Genomic DNA, 12,802 nt, shown 5'->3' with positions numbered 1-12,802 from the left:
GTGACTGCTTGCATTTAAAGTCTCATCATGCTTGTCATTATAGTAATGTGCTGAAGATTTATAATGGAGCAAAGGTAACTTAAAAAAGTGCACTTAACTGTACACTTATTTTGATGTGTTGACTAACAAACTAGAGCACGTGTAAAGTACTTGATTAATTTTACTGTAACATGTTCAACATTACATTTAAAGTTAATATATTGGTAACACTTTACAATAAGGATTCACTTAAAATTAGTTAACTACTTTAAGTAACATGAAGTAAGAATTAACAATACTTCTACAGTAAGTTAATCTTAGTTAATGTCAATCTTAGTTAAAATCAAATATTGTATATTGCACTGTGAAATAACATGAACAAACAATGAACAGTTGGATTTTTATTAACTACCATTACCAAAGATTAATAAATGCTGTAACAAATGTATTGCTCATTGTTAGTTCATTAATCAATACATTAACTAATGTTAACAAATGAGGCCTTATTGTAAAGTGTTACCATTATTTACAGTGCCTTGTGAAAGAATTCAAACCCCTTCATTTTTTTCACATTTTATGTTGCTGCCTTACATTAAACTACTTTAAATTACTTTTTTCCACATCAATCTACACCCCATATACCATAATAGCAAAACAAACAAACAAAAAAGATCTGTGACAACTTTGCAAAATTATTAAAAAGGAAAAACTGAAATAAGTACATTGCACAAATTTTCAAACCCTTAACTAAGTACTTAGTTAAAGCACCTTTACAGCTTTAATTATTTTTGGATATGATGTGACAAGCTTTGCACATCTGCATTTGGTGATTTTCTTCAATTCTTCTCCTCAGAAGCTCTGTCAGGTTGGATGGGGAGTGTCAGTGGACAGACATTTTCAGGTTTCTCCAAAGATTTTTGATTGGGTTCAAGCCGTGGCTCGAGCCACTCAAGGACATTCACAGAGTTGTCCATAAGCCATTCTTGCATTGTCTTAGCTGTGTGCTTTGGGTCATTGACCTGTTAGAAGGTGAACCTTCTGCCCAGTCCAAGGTTCTGAATGCTCTGGGACTAGGTTTTCCATTAAGGCTAACTCTATATTTTGCTGCCTGCCACTGAAAAACACCCCCACAACATGATGCTGCCACCACCACTCTTTACTTTTAAGATGATATTGTGCAGGTAATGAGCAGTGCCGGATTTCCTCCAGACAGGATGATTGGAAGTGAGGTTAAATCTACCAGAGAATATTGTTTCTCACAGCCTGACAGAGTCCTTTAGGTGCTTTTTTTTGCTATTTCCAAATGGGGTTTCATGTGTCCTCACCAAGGGGAGGCTTGAGTCTGGTCGCTCTGGCATAAAGCCTGGATCGGTGGAGTTTGCAGTGATGTTTGTCCTTCTGTTAATTTCTCCCATCTCCATATATGACCATGGAGCTAAACTAGAGTGACAATCCGCTTCTTGATCACTACTCTAACCAAGGCCCTTCTCCATCGATTGCTCAGTTTGGCCAGCTCTAGGAAGAGTCCTGGTTGTTCCAAAGTCCTTCTATTAAGGATTATGGAGGCTATGTGCTTCTTTGAACCTTCAATACAGCAGAATTTGTTTTGTAGTCTTTCCCAGATCTGTGTCGTGATACAGTCCTGTCTCTGAGCCCTCTAGGCAGCTCCTTTGACCTCATGGCTTGGTTTTGCTCTGATATGCATTTTCAGCTGTTAGACCTTTTATTGAGAGGTGTGTGCTTTTCCAAATCATACCTATTCAATTAATTTTGCTCCAGGTTAACTCCACTCAAAGTGTAATAACATCTACAATCGAAATTGGAATGCTTATGAGCTAAATTTCCAGAAAAGGGTTTGAATAATTGTGCAATGTACTTATTTCACTTTTTCACAGATCTGTTTTTTGCTATGTCATTATTGTATATAGGGTGTAGACTGATGTGGAAAAAAGTAATTTAAAGTAGTTTAACATAAGCCAGCATCATAACAAAATGTGAAAAAAAATCAAGGGGTTTGAATACTTACGCAAAGCACTGTATGTGTACTAAATTGCAACATCATCATTACAAGTATGTTACTGTATGTTACATACAGGTTTCAATAGAAATTACATTAAAGTATATTTTAGTTTACCATAAATGCTTGTCAGTACATTCAGCAGTAAACTTTAACCATATTTCAAAGACAATAGAATAATGAAATTACAAATGAAGATGTACTTAAGTCCTACCTACTGTAAGTTGCTCAAAAACACCTTGAAGCTCAGCTAATGGCATTTAATATAAATTTAACCTATAATACATTGTCATTTAATTGAAGTTAATGTGCAATTAAGTGTCTGAAAACATTACAATACATTTAAACTTAAGTATAATCTTTTAAAGTATATTATTTCAATAATAAATCTGCTAAAATGTTCTTTTTCACAAATGTAATATTATACGTACGATTTTTACTTTTTAGTAAAAAAATGTGACAAAATTCAAGCACCTGGCAACCACCCAGAGCACCCTAGCAGCAGTGTCATTATCACAGCATATAGATATTTTTATGTGATTTTGCAGAAAGCATTGATGTGATGCTGTCTGAAATCTTTCCGTATGACTTCATTTGGCAGGAACCCCGATCAAGATAAGCTGCCGTGGTGTTACACAATGACAGATAGAGCCATTTCCTGGGAGTACTGCAACATCCAGCCCTGTTCCAAACAGCCATGTTAGTACAACTGCACATGCACACACATGAGCAACAGATCCTTCAGCTTCTGCAGAATATTCCTGATAACTCACAAATAATTGTGCATGAGAAGTAAAAGAAAGATAAAGCTTTCTAAAAATTCTGTAGAATTCTCATTGACTTCTTCTTGGCGTGGGAAGAGGAAATCTAAATCAGTGAAGCAATAGATTCTTGATCATGAGCACTTGACATCGTGTACATGGAACACCCTGAACATGTTTTTATTAGGATTTTATTAATACTGATTCTAGCACAGACATGAGCGACACAAGTGATCGCCGATAAACATGTTAAAGCAAGCTGCTCTTTTCTGTGACATATTCATTCTTATCTGGTGTACACTACTGATCTAAAGTTTGGGGTCAGTAAAATTTTTGTTCTTTTTGCACAATGCACAAGGACACATTAAAGGTGCCATCGAATGAAAAATTGAATTTACCTCGGCATAGATGAATAACAAGAGTTCAGTACATGGAAATGACATACAGTGAGTCTCAAACACCATTGTTTCCTCCTTCTTATGTAAATCTCATTTGTTTAAAAGACCTCAGAAAAACAGGCGAATCTCAACATAACACAGACTGTTGCGTAACAGTCAGGATCATTAATATGTACGCCCCCAATATTTGCATATGCCAGCCCATGTTCAAGGCATTAGACAAGGGCAGAACGTCTGGATCTGTGCACAGCTGAATCATCAGACTAGGTAAGCAAGCAAGGACAATAGCGAAAAATGGCAGATGGAGCAATAATAACTGACATGATCCATAATATCATGATATTTTTAGTGATATTTGTAAATTGTCTTTCTAAATGTTTCGTTAGCATGTTGCTAATGTACTGTTAAATGTGGTTAAAGTTACCATCGCTTATTACTGTATTCACGGAGAAAAGAGCCGTCGCTATTTTCATTATTGAACACTTGCATACTGTATAATTCATAAATACAACTTCATTCTTTATAAATCTCTCCAACAGTGTTTAATGTTAACTTTAGCCTGTTAGCTATGGAGTACAGCCTCAAACTCATTCAGAATCAAATGTAAACATCCAAATAAATACTATTCTCACAGGAATCGATGCATGCATGCAGCATGAATGACGAACACTGTGTAAAGATCCATTTTGAGGGTTATATTAGCTGTGTGAACTTTGTTTATGCTGGTTAAGGCAGTCAAGAGCTTGGTGGCGGGGGAGGGCGAGATTTAAAGGGGCCGCGCACTGAAGAGGTGCATATATAATTATGGCTCAAAATAGCCAGTTAAAAAAATTAATAAAAAAAAAAAAATCTATGGGGTATATTGAGCTGAAACTTCAGACACTTTCAGGGGATACCTTAGACTTATATTACATCTTGTTAAAACTGGTTCTAGGGCACCTTTAAATTGATTTCTGAAGGATCATGTGACACTGAAAACTGGAGTAATGCTCCAGTTTTCACAAGAATCACAGGAATAAATTACATTTTAAATATATTACAATATAAAACAGTTTGTTTAATTCATAATAATATTTCACTGTTTTGATGAAGTAAATGCAGCTTTCTTTCAAAAACATTAGTTAAAAAACAGTAGTTAGCACAAATGGATCATCTATATCTAGTCGCTTAATCCTAAGTGTTTGAATTTTTTATTTTTTTTTGACTCATTTATATATAGTTTCATTCACCAGCTGATAGAAAAACTGCTCAAATTTTAAATTCTGAATAAACCAAAAGTTGTGATAGTCTTTTTGTCCCTATTGTGACATATATATCTGAGAAAAATGGCTTCTGGAATGAGAAAAAAAAAAAAAATGTAGGACAGGACTTGATTTTTTTCCTTTGGGGAATTGATCGGATGGTTGTGGTTTGCTATTGGTCGATCTAATGTGAGTGACAGGATGTCCTGCCCTCGCACCAGTAAACACATCATTAGAGAAGAGATGGTGCTGCAGGAGGGAGGGGAAGTTTAATTAAAGATTATGAGGGCTCATAAATCAAAAATAAATAAATATAATGATGTGCACAAACAAAATGTTTATAATAAATACTGCAATATTCCAAAAAAATACAAGAATGTCAATTTTGATTTCTTGAATCTTCAGTATACTTCAATCAGGTGTGTTTGGATTATTTTAGTTAAATTTTCTCTCTGTTTCCGCTGTCAGCCTCCCGCAGAGGTCCTGTCATAGCTGCTGCACTGCGGCCGTCCCGCACCCCTGCCAGGACACCGGTGTGTGGGAAGAGGCACAAGAAACGGATCAGTAGGGCTCGTATCCTGGGTGGGACATTCGCATTGCCTGGTTCACACCCCTGGATGGCAGCGTTGTACATCAAAGATGAGTTCTGTGCAGGAACTCTGATTTCTTCCTGCTGGATTGTATCCGCGGCTCACTGCTTCCTGCGCAAGTATGTGTGTGTCTGTGTGTTAACATACATTTGCATTTTTATGAAGTTCTAACTTAATTCTAACTCTCTTTCTCAGTCCATTGCAGTCACAGATTCGGGTTGTTCTTGGCCAGCATGGCTTTAATGACACCGGCCCAAACACCAGGACATTTAGTGTTGAGAAATATATTTCGCACCCCCTTTATAGTCAGTTCCTGCCGACCTTACATGATATTGGTGAGTTTGGACTCCAAGTACAGAAACTTTAACATCATTACAAATTTACAAGCAATGTCTTGAGTGTGTGTGTGTTTACAACAAGTGTTTTAAAAAAAATTAGGACTATTAAAGAAAGTTCAGTTAAAAAGGGGTGTGTGTGTGTGTATATATATATATATATATATATATATATATATATATATATATATATATATATGAGCAATATCACATGAGTAGCCGTGCGATATGGCTGTATATCAGCATGCTGTGATTCGTCCGTAGGCACGAGGCCGCAGGCGAAAATATCGCATGGCTATCAGCCAATCAGATTCGAGAACCAGACAGAAATGTTTTATAAATATATATATATATATATATACAGCTATGGAAAAAATTAAGAGACCACTTAACATTGATTTCTGAACTTGGAGTGGTCTCTTAATTTTTTCCATAGCTGTATATATATATATATATATATATATATATATATATATATATATATACACACTCAGGACATTGCTTGTGTGTATATATATATATATATATATATATATATATATATATATATATATATATATATATATATATATATATATATATATAACATTATATGAAGACAGAAAAATAACTAGTATTATTGTAATGTTTATTTAATTTGTATTGCAAAATACACACTAATCAGAGTGTTGGGTTTCCATGTTTTATTGGGACATTCCATTGACAATATATACTGTACAATAGATACTATTATACTGTACAAACTATATATTTTATCTCCTACCCCAACCTCTAAACATACCATCATAGAAAACCTTCTGCATTTTTACATTTTCAAAAAAACACCAGTATGATTTATAAGCTGGTTTCCTCATGGGGACCAAAAGAAATCTGTTATTATTATCCTTGTGGGGACATTTTTTCCACAAAGTAGGGAATTCCTGACCCCACCCACCCCCACGCACAGACTTTGCAGTTACTTACTCTTTAGTTTGTATTACATTTACACTTTATTCCTTTGCTCTCATTAATGTTCATATGTTCACAGTAAAAAAATAAGAAAACTTTTTTACTTTTAGTAAACTAAAATTAATTTACTCGTCAAAATGCCCATGCAAAAAAATAAAAAAAATAAAATATAAGTTGAGATTTTTTGCATTGTGACATTTGACATTTCATAGGAAATTCGAATTGTGCTTTTTAAAGTTTCCCAGGAAATGCGTGAATAACATATACAGATGCAGACGTGGGCTGGTGTGACGCAGACACGCTCCAACACGCTGTTCACCAGCACTTGTGTTGTTTGAAATGTTTTGTTTTCCCAATCTCGCCATTTCCCATTCTCTTAATAGTATTCCTATCTCCAAAAGCCTTTTAAATAAAACTCATCTTTTGTATTTTCCAAAATAAAAAAAAGAGCACCCTTTGTTTATACAAAACTTGACAAGGCATTGCAATTTAGAGAGTAAGCATTTGTGTGTCGTGTTGTGTTGTGTATGTGTTTTGTTTGTAATAAAAGCTGTTTTCATAGTCTTAGTGAAGCTGAAGAAGGTCAACGGACACTGTGCTCAGAAAACACCATTCATCAGGCCAATCTGTCTGCCAGGGAAAGACACAAAGTTCCCGGATCACTACTGCTGTAAGATCTCAGGCTGGGGTCACATGAGCGAGAGTGAGTGACTAACAATCTCTCAGAGATTTATAGTATTTATATATTTTTAGCATTTATTTTGTAGATGTGAATCTTTTTTTTTTTTTTTTTTTTTTTAAGATTACTGTATGATATTCTATGATGGTGAAGATGTTGATTATATGAAAGCAAACAAACAAAACGCATGCATATAATGTACTGATGAGTCAAAACAGCGAATAAGTGAATATCCTTGATCTTCTTCTCTAATAAGGCCACATATTATAGTCTGGGTAGATTAGATGGTAAGCAAACAATAAACAAAAATGGGTTACTCTCGGTTAGCAGTGGTGAGAATTTATTGGTCTGAGGAGGGACAAACCACAAACAGGCAACAGGGTGTTGGGTGTCCAAGGCTCATCGATGCATGAGGACAATGAAGGCTATCCTGTCTGGTCCGAGCCAACATAAGGTCTACTGTGCCGCAAGTCACACAACAGTTTAATGATGGTAATGAGAGGAATGTGTCACAACACAAGTCAAGTCACCTTTATTTATATAGCGCTTTTTACAATGCAGATTGTATCAAAGCAGCTTTACATTGATAACTGCTACATAATTTTTGCTGCACAGCAGCTCTTCAAGAATAGTGTCAATGCAGGCAGATACTGTGCTACTGGCTGTCATGTCGATGGGGCCTTCACAATGGATGATCTAGTCGACTCGATCTCTGCTGAATACTTCAGGGCTGCGTTGTGGTCGTGTCCAGTTGAGGATCGTATTCATCACGCCGGTATGGACAGTCTGTTGAGGAACTGTGGCACTGGCTGTCGTGTTGATGATGTCTTCACAGTGGATGATCTAGTCGACTCGATCTCTGCTGAATACTTCAGGTCTGCGTTGTGGTCGTGTCATGGCACCGGTCCTTGGTCTCAGCTGGATACGGCCCGGATCCGGTTGATTACGGTAAACCTCGGGATAAACAGAAAGACTAATATTAGCATAGATGCCATTCTTTTTCTGATGTAACGAGTACATCTGATGTTATAGGAAGTGTTCCCGGTTCTGGCTGACCTAATTTATGCAGCCTAATAATCCTTTAACTGATTTGAAAATATAAATTGATAATGTGTTATGTGTATGCCAGGTTAAAGAGATGTGTTTTTAGTCTAGATTTAAACTGACAGAGTGTGTCTGCATCCCGAACAATGCTAGGAAGATTGTTCCAGAATTTGGGTGCCAAATAGGAGAAGGATCTACCACCTGCGGTTGATTTTGATATTCTAGGTATTATCAGCTGGCCTGAATTCTGAGATTGCAATAAACATGAAGGACTATAATGCATTAAGAGCTCGCTCAGGTACTGGGGTTGCTAAACCATTTAGTGCTTTGTAAGTAATTAGCAAGATTTTAAAATCTATACGATGTTTAACAGGAAGCCAATGCAGTGATGACAGAACTGGGCTAATATGGTCATACTTCCTAGTTCTAGTAAGAACTCTAGCTGTTGCATTTTGAACGAGCTGTAGTTTATTTATCAAGCGGGAGGAAAAACCACCCAGTAGAGCGTTACAGTAATCTAGCCTTGAGGTCATGAACGCATGAACTAACTGTTCTGCATTTTTCATTGAGAGCATATGTCGTAGTTTAGATATATTTTTAAGATGGAAGAAAGCGGTTTTGCAGATGCTAGTAACATGGCCTTCAAATGAAAGATTGGTATCAAAGAGCACACCCAGGTTCTTAACTGACGACAAAGACTTAACAGAGCAGCCATCAAGTATTCTAGGTTACTGCGTGAAGTCGTTTTTGGTCCAAAAATTAGAATCTCTGTTTTTTTTCTGAATTTAGTAGTAGGAAATTACTGGTCATACAGTTTTTTATATCAGCTATACATTCTGTTAATTTAGCGAATTGGTAAGTTTTGTCAGGGCGTGAAGAAATATACAGCTGAGTATCATCAGCGTAACAATGAAAACTAACGCCATGCTTCCTAATGATATCTCCCAAGGGTAGCATGTACAGAGTGAAAAGCAACGGTCCTAGTACTGAGCCTTGTGGTACTCCATATTTAACTTGTGATTGATATGACATCTCATCGTTTACTACTACAAACTGATAACGGTCAGATAAGTATGATTTGAACCATGCCAATGCAATTCCACTAATGCCAACATAGTTTTTGAGTCTATTTAGAAGAATATTGTGATCAATAGTGTCAAATGCAGCACTAAGATCCAGTAACACTAATATACAACCACGATCTGACGATAAGAGCAAATCATTATTAACTCTAATGAGAGCAGTCTCAGTACTATGGAAATCCTCACAGATAATATTTCTTTCTAAAAAGGAACATAGTTGTGATGAAACTGCCTTTTCTAGTATTTTTGATAGAAAAGTGAGATTTGAAATCGGCCTGTAATTGACTAATTCTCTAGGATCAAGTTGTGTTTTTTTAATAAGAGGTTTAATAACAGCCAGCTTAAAAGTTTTTGGTACGTATCCTAGTGATAAAGATGAATTAACAATATTAAGAAGAAGATCTATGACCTCTGTTTCTTCAGGGACACTACAATGCACTGTCTGACACAATACTGTTGTAGACGGTTGCATGGTTATAATTTTCTCTCTAATATTATCAATCTTGCAAGTAAAGAAGTTCATAAAGTCATTACTGCTATGCTCTTTGGAAACATCAGAAGTTGAAGCTTTATTTCTTGTTAATTTAGCCACTGTATCAAATAAATACCTAGGGTTGTGTTTGTTTTCTTCTAAAAGTTTTGAAAAATAGGCTGATATAGCAGTACTTTCTGTACTCAATCATTTTCTCTCTCCACGAAATGCGAAATACTTCTAGTTTTGTTTTCTTCCAGCTGCGCTCCATTTTTCTAGCTGCTGTTTGAGTGTGCTCATTGTACCATGGTGTTGGATTAATTTCCTTAATCTTTTTTAAACGCAAAGGAGCAACTGAGTCTAATGTGCTGGAAAAGACAGGCAATAGTTTCTGTTGCAACATCGAGGTCTTCTAAGCTGTCTGGTATGCTAAGGTGATGAAACTGATTAGGAGGATTATTTATAAAGTGATCTTTAGTGGTAGAAGTGATGGTTCTACCATATTTATGGCAGGGAGGCAGTTTAGCCTCTTTGACTAAATGTAGTATACACGAGACTAGATAATGATCTGAGATGTCGTCACTCTGCTGCAGAATTTCAACTGCATCAATATCGATTCCATGTGACAATATTAGATCTAAAGTATGATTACGACAATGAGTGGGTCCTGACACGTGTTGTCTAACACCAATAGAGTTTAGAATGTCTGTAAATGCCAATCCCAATGAGTCTTTTTTTATTATCTACATGGATATTAAAATCACCAACAACAAGGAGTTTATCTGCAGCTAGTACTAATTCTGATAGAAAATCTGCAAATTGCATCGCACTCTGCTGCATATGGGGCTGCATAGATGCAGACCAATCAGAGTGCCTAGATGACCCTTGTCCACTATCGACATACTTCACCTTTAAACTAATCAGTTTAGGACACAGATCTAAAGAGAGGATAAATACGAAACACTATGGCATCAATTTAAATGTACGCCAGAAGTAGTTTTTAAATTAATAATTAAAAATAAGCACTGTAATTTAATTAGTATTGGTAGCCTATTATAAATAAAAAAGTAAAATGTAATTATAATAAATATATGTAGGCTATAATAAATAAAAAATATCAATAGCCTGTTCTTTAAAAAAAATAAGTTGAAATTATGCTTTTAACAAAAAACTGATGATTTTAACAAATGCACAGACTATTGATTAACATCCTCTGATAGTTACAGTAGGACTGTCTTAAACAATTTAGAAGTTTTTTTGATTTAGTCTAGTTAGTATTGTATCAAATACAATGTGATTTGAGCAATTTCGATGATCGAGATCTGGTAGCAGCAGCTCATTTTTCCTCTTGGGCTAGTGATTCGCGGAGAAGCAGGCAGCTTATCCTGCCCATGAAATCCCCCATATGCAATATGTATATGTATATGTGTGTGTGTGTGTGTGTGTGTGTGTGTGTGTGTCTGTAAAATAATGTCTGTATAACACTGCATTGTGGGATAGTAGTGTAATAAATGGTAGTATAAAAATGGTAGTGTATTGTGATTGTTTGAGGTCATTATTTTGATTGCGCTGCTAAAAAAAAGATGTTCTTATTCAGTATTATCTTGAGAAGCAAAATGACTTAAGATATTAAGTCTTGTTTTCTGAAACAAATATATCAAAATGAAGCAAGTTTATGCTTAAAGGTGCAGTAAGTGATTTCTGAGAATCATTGTTGAGCACAGATATTTGAAATTAACCTAAACAAACACATTGCTCTGCCCCCACAATGCACAAACTCGCAATGCAAGAGTAGATGTCTTTTGTCATAACAGAAGCGAAGCAAAATAAAGCTTCACAAAAAATAATGATGAGGAAGAACAAAAAATTAACATACAGTACACAAGTATACAATTAAGAGTTCATTGTTATTTGCCAGCAGCACACCAGCTCCAGATATGACACTCAAAACGTCTCTGGTTACAGATGTAACCCCTGTTCCCTGAGTAAGGGAACGAGACGCTACGTCGAATGACGTGATGGGAACCCTCTGCATTTTGTGTTCGTGAAGCACCTCTGTATCCAACCAATGAGGAAACGTGACGTCAGAGGCGGGTGACGTCACGGACCAGGAAACTATAAAGCATACCCAGAACAAAGAACGCTAGCTTCTGGAATATGTCTGAAGCAAGACGCTCACAGGTATGCCGGGGGTACGGCAACGTGACGTAGCGTCTCGTTCCCTTACTCAGGGAACAGGGGTTACATCTGTAACCCGAGACGTTCCCTTTCGTGGGAACTATCGACGCTACGTCGAATGACGTGATGGGAACGCTATCCCAACTACCAAATACCCCTTGTCGAGTGAACACGGACAGCTAATGGAGATGCTCTGGAGTGGAGTATGGTCTCCACAACCTCAGTTGGGAGAGCAGCATCTATGAGCCTGGCCCCCTCAGAGGCCAGGCCCACAGTCTCCATAGTTCTGGGCGTGGATGAATTATCATGCCGCCCGCTTGTGACAGGAGGTCCTGCCTGAGAGGAAGCTCCATCAGGGAGCCATCTAGAAGTGACACTAAGTCTAAGAACCATATTTTGGTTGGCCAGTACAGGGCTATCAATATTAGACTGACCCCTTCCTGGCGTACTTTCTCCAGAACTCCCAGAGCGAACGGGGAAATGCATACAGACGCAGCCTCGGCCACGTCTGTACCATGGCATCCAGACCCAGTGGTGCTGAATGAGATAGGGAGAACCACAGTGGACACTGGGTTGATTCCCCTGAAGCAAATAGGTCGATTTCAGCTCGACCAAAGTTTTCCAAAGTGAGCTCCACACCTCAGTGTGGAGACTCCATTCCCCGGGCCTCGGCCCCTGCCTCGACAGGGTGTCTGCTCCCACATTTTAATGCCCTCAGGTGTGGGAGGAAGTATTTTACTGCAAGAAATACCGCCATCATTTCCAGCCGATTTAAGTGCCAGGAACTGATGGTCCTCCCAGAGACCCTGAGCTGAGCGACCACTCATGATCGCCCCCCAGCCCATGAGGGAAGCATCCGTCGTAAGCATTACGCGATGACGAGAAGTCCCCAACATGGGTTCTGGGACAGGAACCAAGGCTTTTTCCACATGACCAGAGCACGAAGGCATCGCCGCGTGACTTTTGATCTTGCGAAAAGGATTTCCCCTCGGAGAAAACCCCTTGGTCCTGAGCCACCACTGTAAGAGTCTCATGTGCAGAAGGCCAAAAGTTATCACATTGGACGCAGCTGCCATCA

At 37.4% G+C, this 12,802-nt stretch overlaps 1 protein-coding gene across 2 annotated transcripts in view; it reads left to right on the top strand.

Annotated features, from left to right (window-relative positions):
* The window catches only part of LOC137030828 (hepatocyte growth factor activator), a 40,962-nt gene that overhangs the window by 23,047 nt on the left and 5,113 nt on the right, over positions 1-12,802 (top strand). For both annotated transcript variants that reach the window (XM_067401274.1, XM_067401273.1), the window contains 4 exons: positions 2,598-2,695; positions 4,865-5,105; positions 5,182-5,321; positions 6,832-6,972. In XM_067401274.1, coding sequence (XP_067257375.1) covers positions 2,598-2,695; positions 4,865-5,105; positions 5,182-5,321; positions 6,832-6,972 — 620 coding nt within the window. The remainder of the gene's footprint in view (positions 1-2,597; positions 2,696-4,864; positions 5,106-5,181; positions 5,322-6,831; positions 6,973-12,802) is intronic.

This window comes from Chanodichthys erythropterus, chromosome 11, assembly GCF_024489055.1.
Source record: "Chanodichthys erythropterus isolate Z2021 chromosome 11, ASM2448905v1, whole genome shotgun sequence".
Classification (NCBI taxonomy): Eukaryota; Metazoa; Chordata; class Actinopteri; order Cypriniformes; family Xenocyprididae; genus Chanodichthys; species Chanodichthys erythropterus.
This window is presented reverse-complemented; position numbering and strand designations above follow the sequence as displayed.